Raw genomic sequence first — 27,043 nt, forward strand, 5'->3', positions numbered from 1 at the left:
ATTAAAATGGAAACAAAGTAAGTAGATCTTGGAATTAGCCACATATGTCATCTATGCAGGGCAAGGAGGTTGTATGGAAAACCCCGAAGGGCAATAATTACATTTGTAAAAAAGAAAGAGAGTGGATGACTGTTTTTAGTATTTTCTAGGGTTTAAAAAAATATTTTCCAGAAAATTTCAGACAGGCCAAAGTAATTACTGCAATTGTGCTAATTTTTATCTTTAAACTTAATAAACTATCCATGGTATATGAGGTTTCTTCGAGATCAGCTACATGCTCCTTTATTTAAAAAAAAATTGTTTTAGGGGCACCTGGGTGGCTCAGTCGGTTGGGCATCTGACCTCTGCTCAGGTCATGATCTCACCATTTGTGAGTTCAAGCCCCGTGTCAGGCTCTGTGCTGACAGCTCAGAGCCTGGAGCCTGCTTCAGATTCTGTCCCCCTCTCTCTCTCTGCCCCTCCCCCCACTCTCAAAAATAAACAAACATTTAAAAAATGCAAAAATTCTTTACAGTTCTTTTTAAGTTTTTTTAAAACCTTATTTATTTTGAAAGAGAGAGAGAGAGGGAGGGAGAGGGGCAGAAAGAGAGAGAATCCCAAGCAGGCACCGTGCTGTCAGTGCAGAGCTCGATGCGGGGCTCAATCCTACAAACCATGAGATCACGACCTTAGTTGAAATCGAGAGTCAGATGCTTAGCAGACTGAGCTAACCAGGCACCCCCCCCCTTTATAAAATTTTATCAACAGATTCAATATGATTATTATAACGATATAATGTAGTATTCCATTACATCCAGCCTGCAATATTTTTAAAGTTTATTTATTTATTTTGAGAGAGAGAGAGAAAAACAGTGATAGTGGGGAAGGGGCAGAGAGAGAGGGAAAGAGAGAATCCCAAGCAGGCTCTGCACTGTCAGCACAGAGCCCGGTGCAGGACTCAAACTCATGACCCGCAAGATCACAGCCTGAGCTGAAACCAAGAGTGGGACGCTTAACCCACTGACCACCCAGGGTACTCCCAGCCTGGGATATTAAAGCATGAGTGACCACTGTCTCAGTGTGGGAGCTAATCTCGTTAACAGGTCAGATAAACCGTAGTCCAACTTGTCTAATACCGCTAGATGTCTACTAGGTGCAAATCAAACAATTTGTGTGGCTTAAAGACTCTTATAAGAGTGTTTCCTTAAAAAATGTCAACCTTCGGGGTGCCTGGGTGGCTCAGTCGGTTAAGCGTCCGACTTCGGCTCAGGTCATGGTCTCACAGTCTGTGAGTTCGAGTCCCGCATCGGGCTCTGTGCTGACAACTCAGAGCCTGGAGCCTGTTTCAGATTCTGTGTCTCCCTCTCTCTCTGCCCCTCCCCTGGTCATGCTCTGTCTCTCTGTCTCAAAAATAAATAAACGCTAAAAAAAAATTAAAAAAAAATGTCAACCTTCTTTTTTTTCTTTTTTTTTTCTTTTTTTTGAAAATCTAGGGAGGTTTTCATTCATACTTATAAATCACAATTCTCTCTGAGCCTCTCTTAAGTCTTTAATCTCACTCCCAATTTAGAAACTGCTGTACCTGCTCTGCTTTCCCTAAACTACATAATCCATATTTGATGTTTCTTTTATGAGAATGGAATTTTTAAGTATAACTGCTGATATACTTGATTTTTTTCCCCGTATTTCCACAGTCACAGAGTACTCACTTCATATTATCTTTTAGGACGGAATGTATTATTATGCTCCTAAGTCTATAAAAATCAATAAGATAAAAGCTGAAATGTGAACAAGTACAAATGCGACAATCCCACTTAAAGTCACAAATAATCTACCTGAAGCATTGCCATCGGCATACTAATAGGGCCGGTGACTCTAGCGAGATTTACATCACTGCTGCTTTTACCAAATATTAGCATATGCTTAATGAAAGCCTTGAGCTGCTGAAAAATTCTCTCTGTAACCCAGGCACTGTACTTTGAAAGCATAAAATCATACAAACTATAAAATTGTGTGTAGGTATATCCCCCAAATGCTTAGTTACCTTCCGTTCAGAAAGTCAAAAATAGCGTGCTTTATTTTTCTGCTAAGGAGGATATGAATCACTCACTTGCCAGAAGAAAGTTCCCTATGGTGTCATCAGTATGTTCAACCATCCCTTCTATTAGGTTGAATCAAACTAATTAACTCCTCGTTTTATAAAAAGAAAAGGAAAACCAAAAGCTCGACAAGCATTCAGAACCGGCCGAATTCAAATTATTAACCCTGGATCAGTAGAATTTAAAGAGTTACCTTTAATTAAGGGAAAATGTATTAGGAAGAGCCCCAGGACTTACAAAATTAATTAGAAAAAAAAAAGTCCATTCTTTAAGTTAGGAAATTATGAAGAATGCAAGTTATCTCAGTCCCTCTCAAATAATTATCTACGAGGGATCCAGACAAAACCTGCTGTAATTATAGCAGGCAATTATGTAATGCAGCTTTTTGCATTTTCCAGCTGATTGGAATCATGTCATTTTAGAGCTAGAAGATACCTCACAGACCACATCAGCTATCTCCCTCTTTATAAATGAAACCAAAGCCCAAACGGGTGAGGTCACAATGAAGAAGAGACCAGTTAGAACCCAAAGTCAAAGTCTCTTGATTCTGTAGTTCACTGTGCCCCTCATACCACACCCGCATCATGACAGTACTAGATTGAAGGGACCAGAGGAAATGGTTCACGGGAGAAGAGGAAATAAAATAGAATCTGGAAAGCAAAACCAAAATTTACACCAAGTCTTGGCATCTTCTTCTTTATTACCTTATGGAAAATGACATATGTATTTCCCCTAATTAGAAATATACGCTTGGGGCTCCTGGGGAGCTCAGTCGGTTAAGCGTCCGACTTCGGCTCAGGTCAGGATCTCGCGGTTCATGAGTTCGAGCCCCTCGTCGAGCTCTGTGCTGACAGCTCAGAGCCTGGAGCGTGCTTCGGATTCTGTGTCTCCCTCTCTCTCTCTCTCTCTCTGCTCCCCCCGCTCCCCCGCTCACACTCTGTCTCTCTCTCTCTCTCTCTCTCTCTCAAAAATAAATAAACGTTAAAAAAAATTTTTTTAAAGAAAGAAATACACAAATGAAAGTAGCTGGGACCTCACGTCTAGTTTCTGAGAACATGAAAGACATCCCACCGCAGCGGCGAACAGACGAGGAAGTCGAACCAATGGGTACAGACAAATGCACTTACATCCACATGAAGCCAGAGGCCGTGCCTCTCACAGATGTCCGCTATTTCATCCAGAGGATCAAAGGCTCCCAGCACGGTGGTACCAGAGGTGGCACAGACGAGAAACGGAGCTGCTCCCTGTGAGGAGGACCCACAGACAAGAACTGTCACCATCACCACTATGTTTGTCCTGTAGCAGGTTGGTAAACAGAACGGTTATACATCCAGAGATCTACGGGCTTCCGTCGGAGGTGACCACTCCTGCAGAGTGCTTTTCAACTCCTCCGCAATCTCATCTCAGAGAGGTCAGGGAAACTGGGACAATGCTGTGACAGCAAGAGTCCTTGGTCCCAACTTGATACTCATCGTAACCCTTTTTATTCTCATTTTCTTTCCGTAGTATTCTACGCTCTCAGATTTCCCACACGGAAAGTGAGGATGCTCTGCCCAGTGGCAGGCTGGCGTTCTATGCGATCGCTAACTCCTTTTGGGGGCATGTCACTGGGGCCTGGGTGCCCGCGTGGTTGCGCCTCCACAAAATAACCAGGAGGACGACTGGAAAACAAGCAGCTCCAGGGGCAAACCGTGGAGGCCCGTCTGCCTGTCACTTTGCAAAGTAAGCAGAGCTACAAAACAAAGAGTGTGTGCTCAGGTACAAAGTGGTATCCGAGGGGATAAAGTAACCTCACTGGGCGACACTTGCCAAGATGGGTGCCCCACAGAGAAATCCATTAGAAAGTGCTAGAAAAGAGAACCTGCATCACTCCTACCGCGATTATGCCTCTTCATACAGCCCGTGGCTACATCTTGTAGAGCGAACAGGTGCCAGAGGGAAATGGGGTGGGGGAGGGAGACTGTGGGAACACACGCAGAGATGAATGGCAATTGTAGCCAAGCAAGCCAGATGCCCTGGCCCCATAAGGAACTTCAGAGCAGCCAGATAGAGGGAAGCACATGAGGTTGTTGACCTCATAGATCCATCCCCGTATGTCAGCAAAGAGGCTCTGCTCACTGTGGAAGTGACTTGGGAGGGAAAATTTGCACACAGAAGTAGGGGTGGAGGAAGCAGGGAGAATCCGAAGATTCTAGAGCTCCTGGGGAACAAGTGACAAGAACGTTTACTGCCTATAAAAGTCATTTTACCTCCCTTTAGGACGGAGTCCTAGTTTTCTCTGTTTTATCTTGAAGTTCAGTTGTTCTTACGTCCCATTTAATGTCAGGTGGTGTTCCGGTTGAACCTGACTCATTCCCATTTAGCTGACCTTTGACAGAAGGACGTTACTTCTCAGTGGAAAGAGAAGCAGAGCAAAGACACTTGGTCCACCTCTTTAAATTGAGATGCACGGGAAACAAAGTGATGGTACACAGTGACTCCATTGGCCATCTGGGGAGACACTGGTGACACACGGAATCCAGTCCATCCAAACCTGTTAGAGCAGGGCCAGTAGGGGATAGAGACCCTGGGGAACCATAGGCTTTAGGAATTCTTCCCTGCGATCAACTACCAACAGATTACGTCTTTATCATGTCGGTGACCTAAATAAAATGAGACCAGATTTACATCAATCATTAAGAGAAAAAGTAATTTCCTAAAAGCACTTAAGGTGCCTTTCATGTTTGGACTGTTCCTTATAAACCCTATGACACCCTGAACAGTTGTGAAAAAATACCTTTGCAGGCTATTATAGCCTATTAATGAGTTTTCCGCACCTTTTTAACAACCTAGCTATAAATACCAGGCCCAGAAATTAAACTTTTGCAATCTGGATTTAACCTTCCATTTTTTTTCCCTTTCTCATATCTCATGCTATCAGTGAGAAAATTCAGTGGGAACAGGATTGATTGCGTGCTGCTGATGAGGTGTATTCCCTACAAAAGTTTGTCACTGAAAACACTCATACACAAAAGCACCTTCGAATATCCAGTGGTTATACGAGTTTGATCTTTTCATAAGAACTTCTGATGCTCCTGTGGTTTTCGGCATCTTTGTAATGGCGTCAAATAAAGGTCACTGCTCAACAGATTTTTAATGGATTGTGGTGGGCTGGGGAACTGAATCCCAGCAGAAAAAAAACTGATGCACTGGCCCCACATCTGTAGCAACACGAGTTAAAAGCTTGAAACAGAAGAGCAAGGTCTGAAGCTACTGGAAAACGAAGCTAATCGCCAGGTATTATCTCAGAACAGACACAAGGTTTGTCCTCGGTGAATCTAGACTCAAGTTTTAACTAACTTGAAAGAAAACTGAGGAAACATACCCACTCTCACCCCATCGCCCTACTTTTAAGTGTCCCTAAAGCGATTTTCACTTTTTCAAAACTCGTCTTTTCAAGTTCTCAACTTCAGGATATGTCAATTTTCACGTACTTTCATTGTCAAAACAAACAAAAATTTGAACAATGAAAGTACTAATGACTGAAGCAGAATAAAACCCATCAAATATGCTAGAGCATGCATCCTTCATGATATTAAAGAAGAAAAGTCGCTTTGGCTATCTTTAACGGATGCTAGGCAACTAACTCATTAATATGAAAACTGGTAAATAAGGAGAAAGAATAAAACATTTATCCTGCCCTCACTGTGCCAACGGTTCCTCTTGGGAAACCAAACAGGAGTGAGGGAAGGTTTTCTTTATGGTAGTAAGCCTGCCATTAAATGAAGGAGGAACAAGGGAATGAATTAGAACATCACCTAAGGAAATAACAGGTATGGACAGAGATCATCCATGGCAGCAGAATTCATGGGGTGAGAAGCCGAAGCAGACGTCTGTAACTGATGGACCAATAATACCAGAGCCCACGGATCAATGGCAGCACAAAAAGAGACAGGAGATGTGTCCCGACTGAAGGACAAAACGCCACCTGTGAAGAAGCCTTCCTGGTAAAAATTCCAACCTAAGTCTCACTGACTCTCAAAATCTCACTGTCAAGTTACAGGGAATATAGAGAACAGATGGATTGTATAGGGAAGGGAACACTTAGATTCTCAAATTCTTGATGTGATCGACAAAAACCACAATGTGGAAAACTCTACAGGATAAAAAACTTGGTTTCTTCAACAGATCAATTGCAGGGAGAGAAAAAAGGAGGCGGGGTAAGCTACAGATTAGAAAAGATTTGTGTGGGGGCGCCTGGGTGGCTCAGTTGGTTGAGCGTCCGACTTCAGCTCAGGTCACGATCTCGCGGTTCGTGAGTTCTAGCCCCGCGTCGGGCTCTGGGCTGATGGCTCGGAGCCTGGAGCCTGCTTCCGATTCTGTGTCTCCCTCTCTCTCTGCCCCTCCCCCATTCATGCTCTGTCTCTGTCTCAAAAATAAATAAACATTAAAAAAAAATTAAAAAAAAAAAAAGAAAAGATTTGTGTGATGAATCAACCAAATGCAACATATGGACCTTGAATCCTTATTCAAACATGCCAACTATTTAAAAAATGCAATAGGAGAAATTTTAATATAGAGTAAAAATTTGATGATATTAAGAAATTATTTCTTGTAATGGTATGTGTGTGTTCTTTTTTAATAAAGAGAGAGTATATACCTTTTACAGATATACTGAACTATTTATAGATCAAATGATACGATGTGTGAGACTGGCTTCAAACTAATCTAGTGGTAGTGGAAGGGGGTGGGGTGTAGACAGAACAGAGCAGAAGCTAACAATTTCAAAGTTGCATGATGGGTATAGAGAGGCTCATTATATTAGGTTTTATATATTTGAAATTTTCCATAATAAAAAGTTTAAAATTCAAGAAAGAAAGAAAGAGTGAAAAGAGAGTGGGGAAGGAGGAAGGAAGGAATTCTATGAACCATACGGAAAGCACAATCGATTTTCCGCGCCCCCCCGCCCCCAGAAAAGCATTAACGACATAAACAAAGTTCTCTTTGATAGGAGTATGTAGAAAAAGATAAAACTAGGGGGAAAAAGGATAAAATTAGAACACAATATCTGTGGTTCACAGCAGAACAAGCAGGTTGTCATATAGAATTTTACCTGAGAGTGAATGAAATCTGATAATCTGTCTCACCAGACAGCTATCAAGCCCACTTGTCATCAAAATGTTAAAAAAAAAGATAAATATAGATCTAAGGACACACAACTAAAGCCAGAACACCTGTAGTAAAGGCAGAATTTTTAAGTACAGAATTTCAACCCAAATGCAATGAGCAAGCATGTTCTGGTGATAAGGTGGTTTTTAGGAAAAATTAAAAATGTGAAGAGTAAAATAACAAAAAAGCATTAAAATAAAAAGTACAAATAAAGATTTGTACAAAAAAAAAAAAGTAAAATAAAGAGCCTATCCTTCTTAGAGTGTGAACTCGTATAAGGAGATCCTTCTATCCCAGCTCAAGGCTGGCCTTTCTGGTTTTCAGCAGCTACAACAGTTGCAAACCTGATGCCAGCACTATGTACTGGAAACACAGGGGAATAGTCTGAAGCTCCAAGAGCGGCGAGAGATGTGGTGGGATGGGAGGGAAGCAATGAAGCAGGTGCACCTAACCCAGCAGGCTTTGGGTCCAAGAAGCAAGATGGCGGCCACCAAGACAACCACGCCCCCAAAAAGCAGGTGTCAGGGCCAGCCTTAGCTGGAATATGGCAGGTGAGGGGGCCAGGCCTTGCCTTCCCAGCAATGGGTATGTCAGCTTTAATATATTCTGGCAGCTAAGGAAGGGAGGACATTCTGCCAGAGCTGAAATACTAGGCCCATACCCAAAATAAGGTGATGAGTATGCCATGGGCTTTGCGTGGAAGCAACCTGGGAGGGCAGATTGCTCAAGAAATCAAAATCATTCTGACTGCAACCCAGAGACACCTGGTCTGGCCTATAGAATTCTCAGGCAGTAGTTAGGTAGGAGAGTGGCTACAGGGGTCCTGCTGGAGAGGCTGGGCTCTTCTTTGAAGGCTAATTCAAGGCAAGAATCCAGAATATGGTGATGTCAGTGTTTTAGTAGGCTCCAGCCACCTGGGAATGAGAACATCTGAGAAACTGCACAGAACATGGACAGCCAAGCACCTGGAAATAGAACATCTGTAAATGAGTTTCCCTATTTTAGTGCTAACCAGAACCAGCTCTCTTCTCTCTCCCACACACAGAAACGGGTCTGGCTGCTGCAATTCTCTCCTTTGTATCCAGACACATGCCTACGTTCTCCTTCCCTCTTTTTCTCCCCTCTCACCTCTTTTCTGGCTTGCCAGATTTGCTTCTCCAGTTCCTCAGGTATCATTTTACCTCTAAGAGACACAGATTTGAGACGTTCAGTTATGTTTAGTAGTGAACAGACATCGGTACTGCTTTTTTAAAAAGTATGAATTCCCCCTCCGCCCACCAGGCTTCCGGATCCTGTCCCCATTACCTTCCATCTGTTTCCACAAAGCAAACATTCTCTGTACCAATCCCAAGAAAGGAGGCTGCTTTCTTCATAGAGTAATGACACTAAATCAAAAGGGACAAGGGAGAAAAAGGAAAACATGAACACACAGCATGAAAAAACTATTGCCTATTATCTCAAGTCATATGGCTGAGCCCAATCCTTGGAACATGATTCCATAAAAGAAAAAAGAAAGTAGTCACTTAAATGAGCTCCTTAATACAGTGGTTGAAAACATCGACTTTGGTTGGGATCAGAGAAACTAGGATTTAATTCCAATTACAGCTATGGAATCTTGAGAAAATAATGTACACTCTCCAAGCCTCAGTTTGCTAATTTAAAGTGGGTGTGTCAATGCGAATTCATTTGTTTTTCATAGAAATAAATACATGTAAAGGGCTTAACACAGAACCTGACATATGGAACAAACTTGGTCACTGGAGGCTGTTGTTTTTCCATAACATCGAGAGAAGTTTCTCTTGACGCTATAATAAGACTCAACATTAATGGAAACAGAATCTAGTCCACTGCTGACTCAAAACCCTCCAAGGAGGGAGCAAGACTCTGCTTCCATAACTACAATCACAAACCACAGCAGAATTTAATTGTTCTCAAAAGCAAACAATGGCTTATAAACTGCAGATCAGACCCTTGACGAATCTGGCTCAGTATCAAACGTAAGATCAAAATTAGGCAATCAGGAACGCGGCTAAAACCACAATAACGAAAGTAATAGTAATTTATGGACACACTACTTTCTGCAGCCCTGGTGTGAATGAGGCTCAAATGTGGCTCTAAAATTAGGTCTGACCTATTTCCTACTGGAAATGGTAGTATTTGCTTTAGATTGTTGGGACTTTTTTTCCTACTACATAAAGCCTATAAAATAATTAGCATTCAAACATTGGAGATGTCACTCTTTATACATTAGTGTGGACAGGTGGTCAATTAATTCTGTTTCATGCCAGAAAAAATGAAGGTGCGAAAGGACATTATTGTACCAAAAACCCTTAGTAATTTAATTTGTAGGTATGAATACATTAAAAGAGTAGTCATGCCTTCACACTTAACTTGATATATTCCCTCAAATGTGGTAAGTTTTTTCTTCCTTTGTCAAGAGAGTTTTATTGGAAGCTCTTTTTTTTAACTCTGTAAAAATAAATGCAGAAGTAACACCATCAGGAAAAATGAAACCAGCCTAAATAATTAATTTCCAAGTATCAAATAGGACACAGCCAAGTGCCTGTAGGATGCATTCATTTCAAATTGTTACAAGAACATATGCATATTGAGGAGTAATAATGTATATGAAAATGTAATTAATTCTCTACTTGCTACATCAGCCCACCACAGCTAAGGTGACACACAGCCAAGGTGAATTATTTCTCACCAGAGACTTGGGCTCTGGCAACCAAACAATTATTGATCTCGTAATAATAAAGTGTAGCCTAGCCCACGGACATCTGCCAATAAGGAAAATCCCATTGCTTTGGCCTAAGAAATAGCAAAATGTCCCAAAGTAATGGATCTGCTGAGTAAAAAACCGGTAATCAGAGAGAGAATAGCTTCAGTGGAGCTATCTTCAGGTGCTTCAGGGCAAAGTATAGTCCAATGTCATTCTCAGATGGATAGGGACAGATTGAAAAAAAATGTCTGCGAAACTGAAGTCTAAACATCTGAAAGCATCAGAGGAAGCAAAGAGCCCTGGAAGGGGGGAAAAAAAAGGAAGGCAATGCTTTAGACGTGCTTAGTAGTTTCAAGGAAAGGAAAAACCTAGAAGGTTGGAGTTTGGAAGTAACGGCTGCATTTAGAAACAAATGGTGGCTGCTCCCGTCTCCGGCAAAAGAAGTCAGTCAGCCATTCTAAGACCCAATCTGCCCTCAGGTTTCATTCGTCCTACAGAAGACACAAAAATCTCAGTGGGCTTTTATTTCTATCAAGATAAAACAGCAAGTGTCTACATGAAAGACAGGATTGCACTGACGTTTTCCTTTCTGATTCCAGAAAGGATTTTTTCTGTGACCTTGGGCTTCTCGGTGAAGCACCGCTTTCCCCTCCCATAGATGGTGTTCTGGACAATTGGACTCCCTCCTGGTGCTGACGAATCCGATGCTCAAATGAGCTCCAGGCGGTGGGGTCTGTGCAGGTCATGTGTTGGGGAATGAGGGAGAGGGATGTTGTACAAGGACTTCTCCAAGAGCACACAGCTGGCTCAATTCCTAAAGCAGGGTCGGAACCCAGCCTGACATCGTAGGAAGCACCTGCTCGCCTGTGGAGAACACCTGAAGTAACATTCAAACTCAGGTCACACTTGCCTAGAGAGAAGGGCCACGGAGAGGGCAGTGAATGAGGTGGTGAGGAGGCACGACCCTGAGAAGTGCACCTGGCCTCTCTCACCCCACCCCAGTCTCCATCCTGCCAGAGAGGAGCTAGGCCAACGGCTGGCTGGGCTGGGAGGGGAGAGTTTCTTTCCTCCCCTCACTTTTTAGTAGCAGACAACGATCGCTGCTTGATGCTGATTCCCACGATGACTTGAATTCCAAACCTATGATTTCTGTAACTTCAGGGGAATTCATATCTCACTGCTAATCAAGCCATAGATTTATGACTTTTGTTACTTTTCTCCAAGTGTCCCCTCTCTTTGGTTCCTGTTCAGCCTGCAGAGGCGGCTGTGGATACACTGACAGTGCAGGTGTCTCTGTTATGATGTTCTAGGTCCACATCAACAATCGGATCGCGGTCAAAAGCTCCAGTATGCAAAAACACCTTCAGTGGAGCGTGCCTATAATCTACATCCGATGGTGCAAGACAGAGATGGAGTGGTCACCCCGAAGGCCTCGTAAAAACTGGAAAAAGAAGACCACCTAATATTGCTTATACTCACAAATAATCAAATAATCACCGGGCCAAGGGCCAACACCTAAAAGTAAGCAAGAGAGATATAGCAAAAAGACTATAACACAGGGTTTAAGACCATTGAGGAAACACAGCCTTCTTTAATTCTTGGTTTTTTTTTTAACTAATGGATTGCTTTGAAGGTGATCACCAAAACATGAATTAAAATAATGCAATACTATGACTTCAGGCTCTCTGGCAGAAGCAGGGAAAGGAATGAGCCGCAAGGTAGGGTCTGGATGGATGGAATGAAAATATACATTTGGAGCTATGGTGTGTTCAAAGCTATGGAGTTTTCCTTTAGAATTCACGTTGTTGTGAGCTGAGTGTTTGTGTCCCCTCAAAATTCATGTGTTTAACCCCTAACCCCCCACTGTGATGGGATGAGGTTTGGATAAAATCACAAGCGTGAGACTCTCATAGGAAGAGAAGACAGAGACATCTCCCTCTGTCCACAAGCATAAGCTGAAGAAAGGCCACATGAGCGCACGGTGGTCCCCAAACCAGGAAGCAGGCTCTCACCAGATACTAAATCTACCACCACTTTGATCTTGGACTTCCCAGCCTCCAGAACTGTGAGCAATAAATGTCTGTTGTTTAAGCCACCTGGTCTATGATATTTTGTTACAGCAGCCGGAGTAAACTAAGACGTGGCTCTAGTTCTTGGGTTTCTGGTTCCATCTTCTGCTGGCATATATTTCAGCCAGGGCATATATTTTACCTCTTTTTGCATAGATAGCTCCAGCAGAGATTTTTAAAAACATACTCGTTCTGGTTTCCCAGCTGCATGAGGTCTCACTACCTTTTCACTCCCAATCTGCTAGCTACACCTGTGTCACTGACCTCTTGCAGGTATGATCTCTATTCTAGGCTTCCACAGTAGAATTCCTTCCCCTTTTCCAGAACAATTATTCCAGAAAAGACCTCTAGTAAAACCAAAGAATCAAGAAGGCAAGAGTAAAAGCCCTGAGCTGATAGCAGGGGCTCTATGAATCTGCTTTTACAGGCGTGGAAGTGGCCATTCAAACGCAGAATGGACTTTGCATTTCCCATATGCTGGCTTCCTTCAACGGAAATACCGAAGTTTGGAACCCAGAGAGGGGAACTCTACTCCATAATAATCCCAAAGAACCAAGTATTTTCCCCAGATGACTATATTCGCAAACATTCTTCACTGGCTTCACCGCAAGAAGGTTTTGGGAAGGGCCTCAGGTGGCTGAGTTAAGAATCTCAGATTAGATGATTCCTTCCAGACACTTCCCACACTTGCTGCCCACTTTGCACTGAACCAATCAGAACAAAGGTTAGACAGACACGGAGGAAAACATGGGGGTTCTCCTACCCTAATAACTCATGCTCTCAAAAGAAAATAACAGATACGGGAAAGCCCAGCCGGAAATAACAGAGAACTCATAGATTTTGCCCGCCTCGTGTGGTTGACAAGAGACCTTGGATTATCACAGAAGGAACAGAAGCTAAACTCTTCCGGCCAGGGATGCGGGGAAGAGGCAGTGGTGGGACGGACAGAGGCACCCACTGGAATCGCACAAAAAGAGAAAAGGAAAATAAGAATCCCTTTCAGATAACATGGTACTTCAGCTTTGCCACATTACTGTAGCTAGGTATTCTACCCACATTACTGTAGCTAGGTGATTCTCCTCCTACTAATAAATCTAGCACCTCTGTGTATCTGTGATGTGCCGGATCCTACTTCACATGCATTAACTCATTCGATCCCTGGCACACCCCACTCATCTGTGACTGCTGAGCTCCTGTGCCTGCTGGCTTGCTACGATGGCCCCGAATTGTTCGCCTCTCCCTGTACTCATGCCCTTTGCCAGATGACCTTGCATCGAGGCCCCTTAAGAGACAGAGTCTGTTTTTCCACTTCTTGGATCTGGGTTCCTTCCCGTCACATAGTTAGACCAACGAAAATGTGCCAGTTCTGAGCCTAGACTCAAGAGGCCTGGTGGGTTTCCAGGCTGTTTTCACCTGCACCCCGGTCGTGACAACACACCTGGACTAGCCTGCTGGAGGATGAGACACGTGGAGCAGAGAGAACTCACTGGAGTTGCCCCTGTCAAGCCCACTCCTGGATCAGCCATTGGGCAGCCAGATAAGAGAGCTCAGCCAAGAGCTGCAGAACTGGCCTATCTCAAGGCTCATAAGCACTGAGAGATAGCTATAGTTCTACACCACTGGACTTTGGGATAATTCGGTGCATACAACAGCTAACTGATGCTTATTTTAACAAATTAGGAGACTGAGGCATGGAGGAGTTAATCGACTTACCAAGGTCACTCGGATAGTTAGTAGTGGAGACAGGAATTGAATCCAGGCAGCTTAGCTCAAAGCCAAAGCACTTACTTAAAATCGGACCTCCTACTTTGGTGGAGAGTAAAAGGAGATAGGGCACTGTGGCAACACGAAAGCGTGTGTGTGTGTGTGTGTGTGTGTGTGTGTGTGTGTATGATGGTCACTGTTTCTGAACACCTCCCTATCCTCTTGAAAAGCCTTTGTGTTAGCCATTCAAAGCCATCAGTTTTACAAGGAGACGCGAGTCTTCTGACATAGCTGATAAGTTCTAATAAATAAGACACTCGAAGGAGAGATTCACAGAAAGAGATAGCGCTTTCAAATTGAATGTTCTCCTTTCTCAAAGAAAAATGTGATAGACTGTAAATTTTAAATCAAGGTGATGTACAAAACTGAGTGGCCAGGGGTTACGATATCCAACCCGTCAGAATTTCCTTTGGAAGAAAATATGATGTTAGACTTAGGCATATTAGTCACACATGGATAGGATAAAAGCATATCAGACGCCCCAAACACACCAAACCCTCTTAAATAATGCATTCTCAGAAAATCTGTAACTGATATCAAAAATAATTTTTTTACCTCTGCCGACGTGAAAAGGATTAATCTTGGCAACCCAGACAGCCCCTTTTCCTTAATATCGGGACAGTATTTGTATCTAGCTAAATTCATTGCATACATATTGGACACTGAACCACCTGCAAAAACAAAATTGAAATGGCATATTTATAGCATGAAAGTATAGCTCCCTAAGTGCCAACCACCGTGCAAGACATGAATGGCCGTAGCTGTTCTAGTCTAATGACAAATCTCCGGAAGAGTCTTCTGAGTGCCGCGTCCCACACATCACTCCTACACACTTCCTAACCTCCAGTTCCAGCAATTTCCAACCTCAGCAAAGACTGGCGTTTGGCTCTATTCTCTCATGCCAGAGTTTTTCCAAACTAAGAGTTTCAATCGAAGGACGAGGGCCAGTACCCAAGTCTTCATAGTTAATAATATTCTGTCACCTGATTAATAAAATGATAATACATGCTCATCTACGGTCCCAATAAAGGACCGTAGGATAAACAAAATGTGATTCAGAAATCTTCTCAAGTAAAATTGACTGAAAAACTTCTAGCCCTTCCAAATTCCCAGGAGCAGATAAATTCATTTGTTAGATATAAATCCTAAATGGTAGATATCTTATTTGTTTAAAATTTACGTCAGTTATTTAGCATTTATGCAAAATGTTGTCACTCCGGGAAGAGGAACACGCTAGATTCTCAACAAATAGCATTATTAATATCCAACCTTTTGGAATATGTAAATCTTCAAGGAGTTGTTCCTCACGTAATACATAAATAAATGTTTACATGTTTGCAATGGAAAGGAGATGGCAATAACTAGCTGTACTTACCTGGGTTAAATATTCCATCCCCTTCTTTCCAGCCAATAAATTCAATCATTTTCTTCAGAACCGCTTCTTCCACTAACAGAAACACTGGGGACACCTCATACGTATAACTAGATAGATATAAAAAACACTTCACTTCTATGACTAGAGTCAAACCATCCCTTTGGTGTCCCGAGAAATGCACACAGAGTTTTATTAAACCAAGTGGCTATGGACCTGTGGGTGGAGCCTCTGTAGAGTCTTGGGCCATTTATCCCATTGGAAATAGAGACATGTGCAGTCAGTGATAGCGCTGGTCATGATTTGATAAATGCCAATAGCTGGTGGCCTTAGGGATATGCAAGCTACTTCAGAAGTCTTAATTTACGGGAAGGGAGAGATAAAGGCAGTGCATCTAGAGTTTTTACATTAGCTATGAGCAGTGGCCACTTTATTCTCTGGATGCTGCTTTGGATGCCGGTTAAAGAAAAACCATTGTCATGGTAACCAGGTGTTACTAGATTACAACCATGAGTACCCTAACAGTCAGCTCTAGATATTCTACATGGAAACTACGAATCTTGAGCTAGGGTTTCCTCTCTTACATTCCTGTGTTTGTGCAGATGGGAAGTACTCTGCGGGGCATCTCTTATTAGGTGGTGATTTTATTGCAAAGCACTACCCAAATCCCCTGTCACTGGAGGGTTTGTTGCTCTGGGCTGAGCTGCTATTGCCAGAGAAACTAAGTTAGCCCCTTGGGAACTGCATCAGCTTCAGGGAGCCACCTTTCCCAAGGTCACAACCTTTCCTCTTATGACTGGGCTAGCTGGAGGTGTAACGGTCACGTGGACCCAACCCCAGACCACTCTAAAGGGCCATTGTAGCTCCAGAGATCTCCATGGAGTCGGCCAAGGTTGTCACTGAGCCTGCATGACAGCTGGACTCCTGTCTCCCTCCACTCCTGCTGCCTTCCCCTCCCCTCACCCATGTTGATCCCAAAGGCATTCCTTAATACACATCCTGCTCGCTCAGTTCCATCTAGAGCAGTTTCCCCGAGAACCAACCTGGGAAGATTACCATGTCTTGTTTTGTGATGTTTGAGTCATTTCTTTCTCCAGATAACCTGACGGAGACTGTCTATATTCTCCTTCTCTGACAATCGGGCCAGTACATTAAAGTGTATCTGAATAAATGGGTACTCTAAATATGTACGTTAAACAGACACACTTAGACTTACAGTCACAGGGTTTAATGCAAATATTTTAACATCTGGAAGGGAAAACGTTGGAAACAGGGCAAAACAAAAATACGAAATGAAACGAAACAACAAAACAGAACACCACAATGTATCACCTCCCTATGTGCCAAGCACTCTCCAGACATCATGTCATCTTGCAAACAATCCAAGTTCTATTTTCAACTATGCTAGGCAACCAGTTTACACATAGCAAAAGTGTGGGGAAAAGTATATACGTTTATGTGTACCTGAAAAATGGTGAGATAATCATCCACTTTTTTAAAAATATTAATTTTAAGGCTGCCTTTGAAAGCCAGCCAAACTTTGAACCTGAGAACAGGCATGGAAGAGGAGAAGAAGACATCATGGGATGCTCTCAGGACCTCACATTTCGAGGGGATTGTTCAGCTTAGCAGCGATTGAACGTTTTGTAAACCTCTCAGTGTTTCAACTGAAAGAACCCAGGAAGGAAGGTAGAAAACCCAAGATCCACAAGGAAAGGTTCACAGAGTTGGGTAATTTAACTCTCTCTTCTGGCCTATCTACCACTTAACTGTTCTACTCACTGTGAGCTGGTATCATCTCGCATTATGCCACAAAACCTTCTCTAACTGAAGTCACCAATGACATCCATGCTGCCAGTTCTGGGGACAATTTTGAACCTCTGTCTTCAGTCAGTATTCAACAGCATATGATTCTAGACACACTCTCCTCCATGGCTTCCATGCCTTCCTGTTTGATTTTCTCCTTCCCCCCTCTCTCTCTCTCTCTCTCTCTCCATAGTAGGCTAGCCTTCCTCCTCCTGATGGTAAAATATTAGATGTCCTCAAGGCTCAGTCCTGTGTTCTATCCTCACTCTATACTCTGTCCTGCAGACACTGCTTCTCCATCTCCTGATTTGTTTTTATTCAAAGTGTTTTCATCCTGCTCATCAAAATCATTTGTTTGGCTTTGAAAATATACCGGTGATTGGGACATAGCCACAGAAATTCAGATTTAATTGGTCTGGGTTGGGACCTGGGCCTCAATACATTTTTTGGAAATGTCCCAGGTTGATTCTAATGAACAGAAAGATTTGAGCTTTACTGACTTCAGGAATCCCATCCACGCCTACCATTTCAATTATCATCATTCACCACAACTTCTAAACTGATCCCTTTCATAGAGATATCAGCTTGGTTGATACATACTCTTGGATATCTCAAAGTCACTGTAAACTCAATTGCTCACAACTGAAAATTAAATTCTTGCTCTTGCCTTTTTTTTACCATATCTTTGAAAACCAGTCCCCTCTTCTAATGCTTCTTGTGTCAATGAATAAAATGACAGTCAACCCAGCTACAAAAGCCAGAAACCCAGGCAACATTTTATAAACCTCCTTCTTGTCCTCATTCCCAAGTTCTGATATATTACCCAGGCCTTTCTGTTTTATCTTCTAAACACATGTTTTTCTCTCTATTCTTATCACTTCTGTCTAAGTCCAAGCTACTGTCCTCTCTCGCCTAAGATAATTCCCTCCCGATTGGTCCCCTCGATCCACTCTCCATATTTCCAGTGATCTTTTCAATAAGCAAATGGTCCCTCATGATCTAGAAACCTTTACAGCCTTTCCTTTGTACTTAGGATAACTCATAAACATGGCCCACTGGGTCCTGCATATCTGGTTTCTATCCATTTCTCCAATCACATTCTCCATCACACTCCCCATAGCTTATTCAGCCACACCTGCAAAGATCTTTCAGTTTATAAGGTACATCACGCTGTCTCTTGCCACAGGGCCTTTGTACATGCTGCTCCTCTGTTTGAAATTCATCCTTCCTCTTTTCACCTAGTTAACTTATACTCATTCTTCAACTCTTCGTCGTCATTTCCTCAAAGACTTTCCTGAGCTCCCAACTAACAAAATTGTCCACTTATATTTATAGCATCATGCACGTCTTCTTCATATGTGAATTAAAGGTTTAGATCAATTTGTGTGGATAATTTTGATCAATTTGCATGGAGCATCTCTATCTCACTAGACTTTTTGCTTCGTGAAGGCAAAGTCAAGGTTTGTTTTTATTCAACGTATCCCTCCAGCACTTGGCAGAGACATGACTTTTCATGCAGGAATGAATGACAAGTTGCTTTATCAATTTTCTCATTTGGTAGGTGGAGATAACCATGCCTGCATTAACCATCTCACAGTCCCACTATCAAATCAAACGGCTCTTTAAAATACTGCTAAGTATCATTCCATTATTTATGATGACACTGTACAAATGAAACCATTAAATAGAAATTCACAAAATAAAACTTCACCTACTTAAAAAACATCTCTAATGCATGCTCTGTGTAAGAGTTCAGTAAAATGGCACTTACACACTTGGGTTTAAGGCTTCTGTCATAAATCGGGCCACCAAGGAGTAGTAATCAAGTCCAGCATACAACTGGTTGAAAAATCTGGGATGGTCTGTAAATTTAAACAGAGTGTTCATCTACACAGCGATAAAAAAGACCAATACTATCTATACAGCAGTAACATAAATGAATCTTTCAGACAGGAAAAGCAGCCAGATACAAAAGAATATACACTGCATGATTCCACTTAGATGTCATTCAATATCAGACAAAGCAGATCTACGGAGACTGAGGTTAGAATTCTGGGTACCTTTGCGAAGGTTATACTGTCTAGGAAGGGCCTTGAGGGAGCCCCCGGAGTGCCAGAAATGGTCTCTATCTTGCTCTGGGTGATGGTTACTCATGCACAGATAGGTACAAATACATGAAGCTAAGCACTTCAGATCTGTCTACTTTACTGAATGTAAATTATGCAACAGCTTTAAAAAGAATTCAAATTCTAATTGTGTACAAGGGAGACACTTGTTGAAGACCCACCTCATAACCATTTCTACTGAACAATAATATGTTTCTAAGCAAAACTTGGGCACTACCTCGAGACCTCTGGTTTATCTGCTCCCTTTTGTCTAACACCCCAGATCCAAACCAGAACCCTGGAGAACTGGATTATTTGAACTCTTTGTCCAGGTATCAAAGCCTGCTGCCTTTGTCTTCTGAAAATGTTGATATTAACTTCCCTATCTTTAAACGCATTTCACTCGCCAACAGGGTTCACGCTGGGCTACCGGTGGGGAGTGACTTTTCATTTTTCAGATTAGACCGTTTTTCGTAGTGCAACTGGCTTATGTAGATGGACTAAGATGTGAGTCATCATGCGGCTTACATAAACTTTCTAATTCAACTTACTTCAAAGGCAGTAGCCTTTAAGACTCAACTCCAGTTCCAACTTTCTATTTTTTTCCCCCTCCTATAAAAGGTCTCATAAAGGTTCTTGGCTTTACACAGTGTGAATATTCACACCACACACCAGGCTAACTGACTTGACATTCTCAATCATAGGAAGCCCAGCATGACAAAGAACAAAGAGGCAGGAGGTCTATTTCTAAATTTGAGTATTTGGGAACTTTTTTAGTTAGTGGCTTCTCATTACAACGCTCGGCGTTTGGTTTTAGGTTTTCTTTTTTTTTTTTTTCCCCTCTTTAAACTGGGGGTTCGATAAAAAACAAAAGTCCAAGAAAATGGTTTTTTAAAAATAATATGTGGAAAACTTCCTCTACTCGGGCAGAGGAAACCAGACATTGCTACAAGTAATTTTAATAAGATTTTTTTTTAGTTCCGCGTTAATTTATGATTGATTTCCATGGTAACATTATGGAAAATATCCAGTAAACTGAAAAATCGACTGCATTAAATGTCATTCTCCACTTCTGACATGCACTATAATAATAAGATATGTATCTCTTCTTTTGAAATGCTAACTGGGTTTTTGATACATACACCAGACTTTCCCAAGGGAATATAAAGCAATTATTTTTAGCCAGGATTTTATTATGTTCTTTCCACTAAATTTAGTTCAGTGTCAGAATTCACCAAGCATAATGCCTGTATGGTCTTAAGCACTAGATTACCTTTACAGCCCACGGAGAAATGCATATTTGGGAAAGTTACTTTCTTACCTTTGGAACTTGCTCACTGGGTGTATGGGATATTAACAGTTAGAATCGCACTTCTGCCCAAGGCGAATACCATGCTACTGCATTTACAAAAGATCATAGTTGTTAAGTCTTCTTGTGAAGCTATCACGGCAGAAACTTACCATGTGTTCGTTTTTTTTTGTTTTTTTTTTTTACACCATCGTAAGGGTTTTCATGTTTTGATCCTGCTAGATTTGTGCTAGATTTGATGAAATAATTGGGCAAGTACCAACTGCCAAGAGTCCATCAGTATCTTCCACGTCTATTCCTGTTTATAGCAAGGACACCCTCCTTAGCATTTTTTTTTTCTTTTTGCATATTCTGGGCCTTTCGGATTTAAAACCCCTTCACAAATTCTAATATCAAACTGACCTTTGGCAGTTTGGACCAACATAAGCAATGATTATAAACGGGGGATGGGATGGCCAAGGAACAGATGATATTTCTTTTTTTTTTTTTTTTTTTTTTAATTTTTTTTTTTCAACGTTTTTTATTTATTTTTGGGATAGAGAGAGACAGAGCATGAACGGGGGAGGGGCAGAGAGAGAGGGAGACACAGAATCGGAAACAGGCTCCAGGCTCCGAGCCATCAGCCCAGAGCCTGACGCGGGGCTCGAACTCACGGACCGCGAGATCGTGACCTGGCTGAAGTCGGAAGCTTAACCGACTGCGCCACCCAGGCGCCCCAGATGATATTTCTATATGATCACTAACACCAACGGTTTTTCCATCGATTTATCTTTGGCCTTACAAAAAAAAAAAAAAATCTGTCTTAGGGATTAAATGGCCCATCGCAAACATATCAGAACCACTCTTTTTTGATCTAGCTTTCTTATCTCATAAACACTGTCATCCTCAGCTTTACTGTGAGGTAAATACGTGCTTAAGAAAATATAAGAACTTATCAGGGGTACGGACGAAGGAAGCAAACGAAAGGTCTTACTAGTTTTGACGCTGTAGCGGATGACATCCCGGCAGAGCTCCAACAGCCTGTGGTGTGGCTCTCCTGTGTTTCTCATGTCCAAATCCAGAAGCTGCTTCAGCTGTTCAGGAGGCCGCCACTCGCAAACCTAGACATTCAGCAATGGCAGTTAACTGAGCACCCACCGGAGCCAGGTACGAACAGGACGTTACCATCATGGACCCTACCCTCCTGCAGCTCCCAGACAGGTGGGAGAGACCGAGATTTAAATGTGCCACCACAGTTCAGCGTGAAAGGCTGTGAGAGTGGCCCAGATGTCATTGGAACAAATGAGGGGCCCCGTCTTGGATTTGGAAGGTCAAAGACTTCCTGGGGGAACCGATGTATAACCAAGCAAAGATTAGGCAGCGGGGTGAGGCAAGGGGCACTCTAGGTGGAAGTAACGGAAGTCATAAAGGCTAAAAGATAAGGGGCACATCTCAAGAGTGAAGTTAGTTTGGTGTGGCTAGAGCATGGAGTTTGAGGAAGGAGAGGCCAAGAAGGGAAGCTGGCACGCCACGATAACTTCCTAGCTAGTCTCTCTGCTTGTACCCCTATCCTTGTCCCATACAGTCCATCAGCCTAGCAGCCAGAATCCAGAATGATCCTCTTGAATGGAAGCTATGGTCGTTCCTCTGCTGACCTATCTCAGGGGTTCACTTCTTTCAAGGTAAAGCCAAAGTCCTCATAATGACTTAAAATGATCCTGTATGATCTGCTTTCCTCCTGGTTGGCTCTGCCCTGCTAACGTGCTCTTCCTTAAATAAGACCACGAACACCCCCACCTTGGAGTCTTCCCACTGGCTGTGCCCTCTGCCTGGATGCTCATGTCTCAAATGTCCTCACGGCTAACCTCCTCTGTTCTTTCAGAGCTTTGCTCAAAGTCACTTTCTCAATGATAGCAATCCCAATTCCCTTATTTAACATCACGAGCTGCACCCTGTCCCATCTCTGTCAGCCCCCCCCCCCAACTTTTTCTGCTCTTCCTTTTTCCATAGCACTTGCCACCTTTCAACCTACCATGTAATTCATTTATTATGTCCCACATAATGTCCACAAGAGCAGAGATGTCCATCTGTGCTCGCTGCTCCCAAGTAGCTAACACAGTGCCCACCACGTAAGAAGTGCTCCATAAAGACGTGATGAACAAAAGGATTAATGAATGACTGAATGGGATAAACAAGACTCTGATCATGACGGATTTTCTCTGGCATGTCACAGAGTTCGAACTTGGCTCGAAGGCAGACGCTGAAATGTTTGGGACAGGGGAACGCTATGAACATATTTGTGTTTTGGACAATAGCTTTAGTTGCTATGTGACGATTCCATGTGAAATTGGAAATGAGGGGTTACTGTATTAAACCAGGCAAGAGAAGGTGGTATTCTGGATGAGGTGGATGCCAGTGGAATGAAGTATTTCCACAGATATTTAAAATGCAGAAGCAATAGAACGCAGAAGTCAATTACACAGTAAGGATGAGGGAGAAGAATGGGCCAAGGACAACCCTCAGGTCTGTAGCTTGCGTGCATGGGTTGAAGGTGGTGATGGTGGGGTGGGGGAGGCGGGTGGAGAATCTGGTGGGATGTGGGGTGGGGATGATGAGGTTCGAGCGTATTTAGTCTGAGGCCTCTCAGGACCTCCAAAGGGAGTGCAGCAGTTGACCTGAAGCTCTTGTGAAAGACAAGAAACGCAGTTCTGGGCATATACTATGAAAATACAATATGGATAACATGGCTCAGAGAGAACCTACCGCTAAGAAGAAAGGCACGGGATCTCACCTGGGCACCAACAACACTTAAGATACAGGCAAAGGGAGAGAAGCTCACTTGTGAGGTGGAAGACAAACCAGAGAAGCAGGGACAATCTGAGAAGAGTTTAGTGCTGCTAAAACAAAGGAAAAAAGAACGTTGTGAGGAGAAGATGGTCATCACTATCGAATCCTACTGCGAGGCCGAATTTGATAAAGATCGAGAAGTGCTCATGGGATTTATCAACAAGGAGGTGTTCTTGGCAATACCAGTTTGGCTTAGAGAGGTGGGAGTGAAGGCCAGATTGCCATGGAGTGAGGGTGTGGGAGGTGAGGAAAGAGAGGGAGGGAGGGAGTGTAGACACTCTTTAAAAAGTTAGGCTGTGGAGAGGAGGAGAGAGACAAGGGAGTAGCCAGGAAGTCAGGAGACTGGGAGGTGGGAGGTTGGGGAAAGAAGGAGGAAATGCTAAGTTGTACAAGAGGTATGAAATTAAAGTCTGATGTGAGAACCATAATAGGCAGAGTTCAATCAAAAGTGAGACCATCAAAAGGAATGACTATTGATACAAGCGTATCTCAGAGACACTGCAGGTTTGGCTCCAGACCACCTCAATAAAGTGACTATCAGAATAAAGTGAGTCCAACACACTTTTGGTTTCCCAGTGCCTATAACAGGGATGTTTACACTGTCCTTTATATATAGACTATTAAGTGTGCGATAGCATCATGTCTCAAAAAAATGTCCGCACCGTAATTAAAAAACACTTGTTGGGGGAGGTCATTGAGAAGAGGTGACCACCCAGGTGACCCACAAGCTGGACCCGGGCACTTGGAGGCTACTCACCCCCTCCCCGTCCTTGGAATGTGGGTTCAAGTCGCATTTTCGGCTCTGAGGACACAATCTTGAGATGACGTGGTGTTGACAATAGTCGCACAGTGTATTTGGCTGAACCCAGTTGAGGCCTCTATCTATCTCTATGTATATAAACTTTGTAGATAAGGCAGGCAGGCTCAGGGATCCACCCATCTTGCTGCCGCCAAGACAAGTCTATGTAAGTTCCCTTTGCTCATTAAAACTGCCACCACCAACCTGGAGCGGCCTGTTCGTTTCTTTGGTCTCTCCCTGCCCTTTGCCAGGAGCCAGTTTCAGATTTCACCCAGGAAGCCCCTGAGGAGATTATGGAGCAACACTACTTTATTGCTAAAAGACGCAAACCATCATGGGGCACAGGGCCTTGCCTCAGCGTTGATGGCTGCTGTCTGATCGAGACGGTCGCTGCTCAAGGCTGGGGCGGCTGTGTGGCAATTTCTTCAAATAAGACAACAATAAAGTTTGCTGCATCAACCGGCTCTTCCTTTCATGAACGGTTTCTCGGTAGCATGTGATGCTCTCAGCATCTTGCCCACGGTAGGACCTTTTCCAGAATCAAGGTCAATCCTCACAGACCCTTGCCACGTCTTTGTCAACGAAGCTAATGTCTTATTCCAAATCCTTTGTTGCCGTTTTAACAGCCTTCACAGCATCTTCCCCAGCAGTAGATTCATCTCAAGAAACCACTTTCTCTGCCCATTCATAAGAAGCAACTCCTCATCCGTGCAAGTTGTATCATGAGATTGCAGCCATGCAGTCCCCTCTTCGGGCTCCGCTTCTAATTCTGGTTCTCTTGCTGTTTCCACATCTGCAGTTACTAACCCCACCAAAGACTTAAACCGTCCAAGCCATCCATGACGGTTGGAATCACCTTCTTTCAAACTCCTCTTAAGGTTGATATTTTGACTTCTTCCCATGTTTCACAAATGTTATTTATGGCATCTGGAATGGCAAATCCTTTCCAGAATGCTTTTTTTTTTTAAATTATTTTGCCCATATCTATCAGAAGAATCACTATCTGTGGTAGCTATAACCTTGCAAAATATATTTCTTAAATAATATGACCTGAAAGTTGAAATCACTCCTTGATCCACGGACTGCAGAATGGGTGTTATGTTAGCAGGCATGGGACCATTCATCTTGCACATCTCTATCAGAGCTCTTGGGTGACACTATGTGCATTATGAATGAGCAGTGATATTTTGAAAGGAATCTCTCTTCTGAGCAGTAGGTCTCAACTTTGGGCTGAAAATATCGAGTAAACTATGTTATAAACAGAGGTGCTGTCATCCAGGCTTCGTTGTCCCATTTACGGAGCACAGGCACGGGAGATTTAGCAACGTCCTTAAGGGCCCTGGGATTTCCAGAATGGTCAGTGAGCACTCGCTTCGAGTCACCAGCTGTATTAGCCCCTAACAAGACAGTCAGCCTGCCCTTTGAAGCTTTGAAGCCGGGCCTGGCCTCTCCTCTCCAGCTTAAAAGTCCTAGGTGGCATCTTCCGATAGAAGGCTGTTTCATCTGCATTGAAAATCTGTGTTTAGTGTAGGTCTTTTGGATAACCTGCTGTAGTTTCTGCGTCAGCACTGGCTGCTTCACCCTGAACTTTTTTGTTACAGAATCGGCTTCTTCCCTTACACCTCACGAACCATTCTCTGCTAGCTTCAAACTCTTCTTCTGCAGCTCGCTCACCTCTCTCAGCCTTCCTAGAACGGAGGAGAGTTAGGGCCTTGCTCTGGATCAGCCTTTGGCTTAAGAGATAACGTTGTGGCTGGTTTGGTCTTCTACCCAGACCACTAATGCTTTCTCCATATCAGCAGTAAGGTTGTTTTACTTTCCCATCATTCATGTGTTCATTGGAGTAGCACTTTTTAATTTTCTTCGAGAACTTTTCCTTTTGGAGCCACGATGTGGCTAACGGATGCAAAGTGCCTAGCTTTTGGCCTATCTTGGCTTTCAAAATGCCTTCCTCACTAAGCTGAATCATCCCTAGCTTTTGATTAAAAAAAATTTTTTTTAACATTTTTATTTATTTTGGAGAGACACAGAGAGACAGAGCACAAGCGGCAGAGGGGCAGAGAGCAAGAGGGAGACACAGAATCCGAAGCAGGCTCCAGGCTCTGGGCTGTCAGCACAGAGCCTGACACGGGGCTCTAACCCACGAACCGTGAGATCATGACGGGAGCTGAAGTCGGACGCTTAACAGACTGAGCCACCCAGGCGCCCCTTAGCTTTTGATTTAAAGTGAGAGACATGCACCTGTTCCTTTCATGTGAATACCCAGAGGCCATTTCAGGGTTATTCAGTGGTCTTATTTCAATACTGTTGTGTCTCCAAATAGGGAGGCCCAAGGACAGGGTGGAGAAACCCGGGAACTAACTGCCAATGGGCAGAACAGTCAGAATACAAACAGTTAAATTCACTGTCATATGGGTGTGGTTTGTGGTGCCTCAACACAACCACAACAGCAACATCAGAGATCCCTGATCGTAAGAAATATAAAAAATATTCCAATATTTTAGAATTTGTTATAATATATAACAGATGTAATAATGAAAAAGTTTGAAATAATGTGAGAATTACCAAAATGCAACACAGAGACACGAAGTGAGCAAATGCTGTTGGAAAATGGCACCAATAGACCTAGTAGATGGAGGGTTGCCACAGACCCCCCAACTTGTAGAAAACATAATATTGGCAAAGGACACTAAAGTGAAATGAGGCATCCCTGTATACACAACAACATGAATAAATCTCAGATGCATTTTGCTGAGGGGAAAATTGCAAGCCTCAAAAAGCCTCTTGTGACAGAATCCCACCTATCTGACATTCTGGAAAAGGCAAAAGAAAAAAAAAATACGGGCACAGAAAACAGGTCAGCAGCTGTCAGGGGCTAAGGCGAGGGGCAGGGTTGACTATAGATGGTCCCAGGGTTGATTGTAGAGGGGGTGATGGAACTGTTCTATATCTTGATTGCGGTGTAGTTACATGACTTATCAAACTCATATAACCACACACCGAAAGGAGCAAATGTTACTAAAAGTAAATTGTAAGTTAATT

The 27,043-nt window shown here is 43.0% G+C and overlaps 1 protein-coding gene across 1 annotated transcript in view; it reads right to left on the reverse strand.

The window, feature by feature from the left end:
- Positions 1-27,043, reverse strand: part of GADL1 (glutamate decarboxylase like 1) — a 279,311-nt gene that overhangs the window by 109,508 nt on the left and 142,760 nt on the right. Inside the window, exons 6-12 of the mRNA XM_042955688.1 lie at positions 21,350-21,476; positions 18,734-18,824; positions 15,160-15,266; positions 14,340-14,455; positions 8,532-8,611; positions 8,355-8,409; positions 3,206-3,322 (exon numbers count right to left, since the gene is read on the reverse strand). Of these exons, the coding sequence (XP_042811622.1) occupies positions 3,206-3,322; positions 8,355-8,409; positions 8,532-8,611; positions 14,340-14,455; positions 15,160-15,266; positions 18,734-18,824; positions 21,350-21,476 (693 nt within the window). The remainder of the gene's footprint in view (positions 1-3,205; positions 3,323-8,354; positions 8,410-8,531; positions 8,612-14,339; positions 14,456-15,159; positions 15,267-18,733; positions 18,825-21,349; positions 21,477-27,043) is intronic.

Source organism: Panthera leo, chromosome C2, assembly GCF_018350215.1.
Source record: "Panthera leo isolate Ple1 chromosome C2, P.leo_Ple1_pat1.1, whole genome shotgun sequence".
NCBI lineage: Eukaryota > Metazoa > Chordata > Mammalia > Carnivora > Felidae > Panthera > Panthera leo.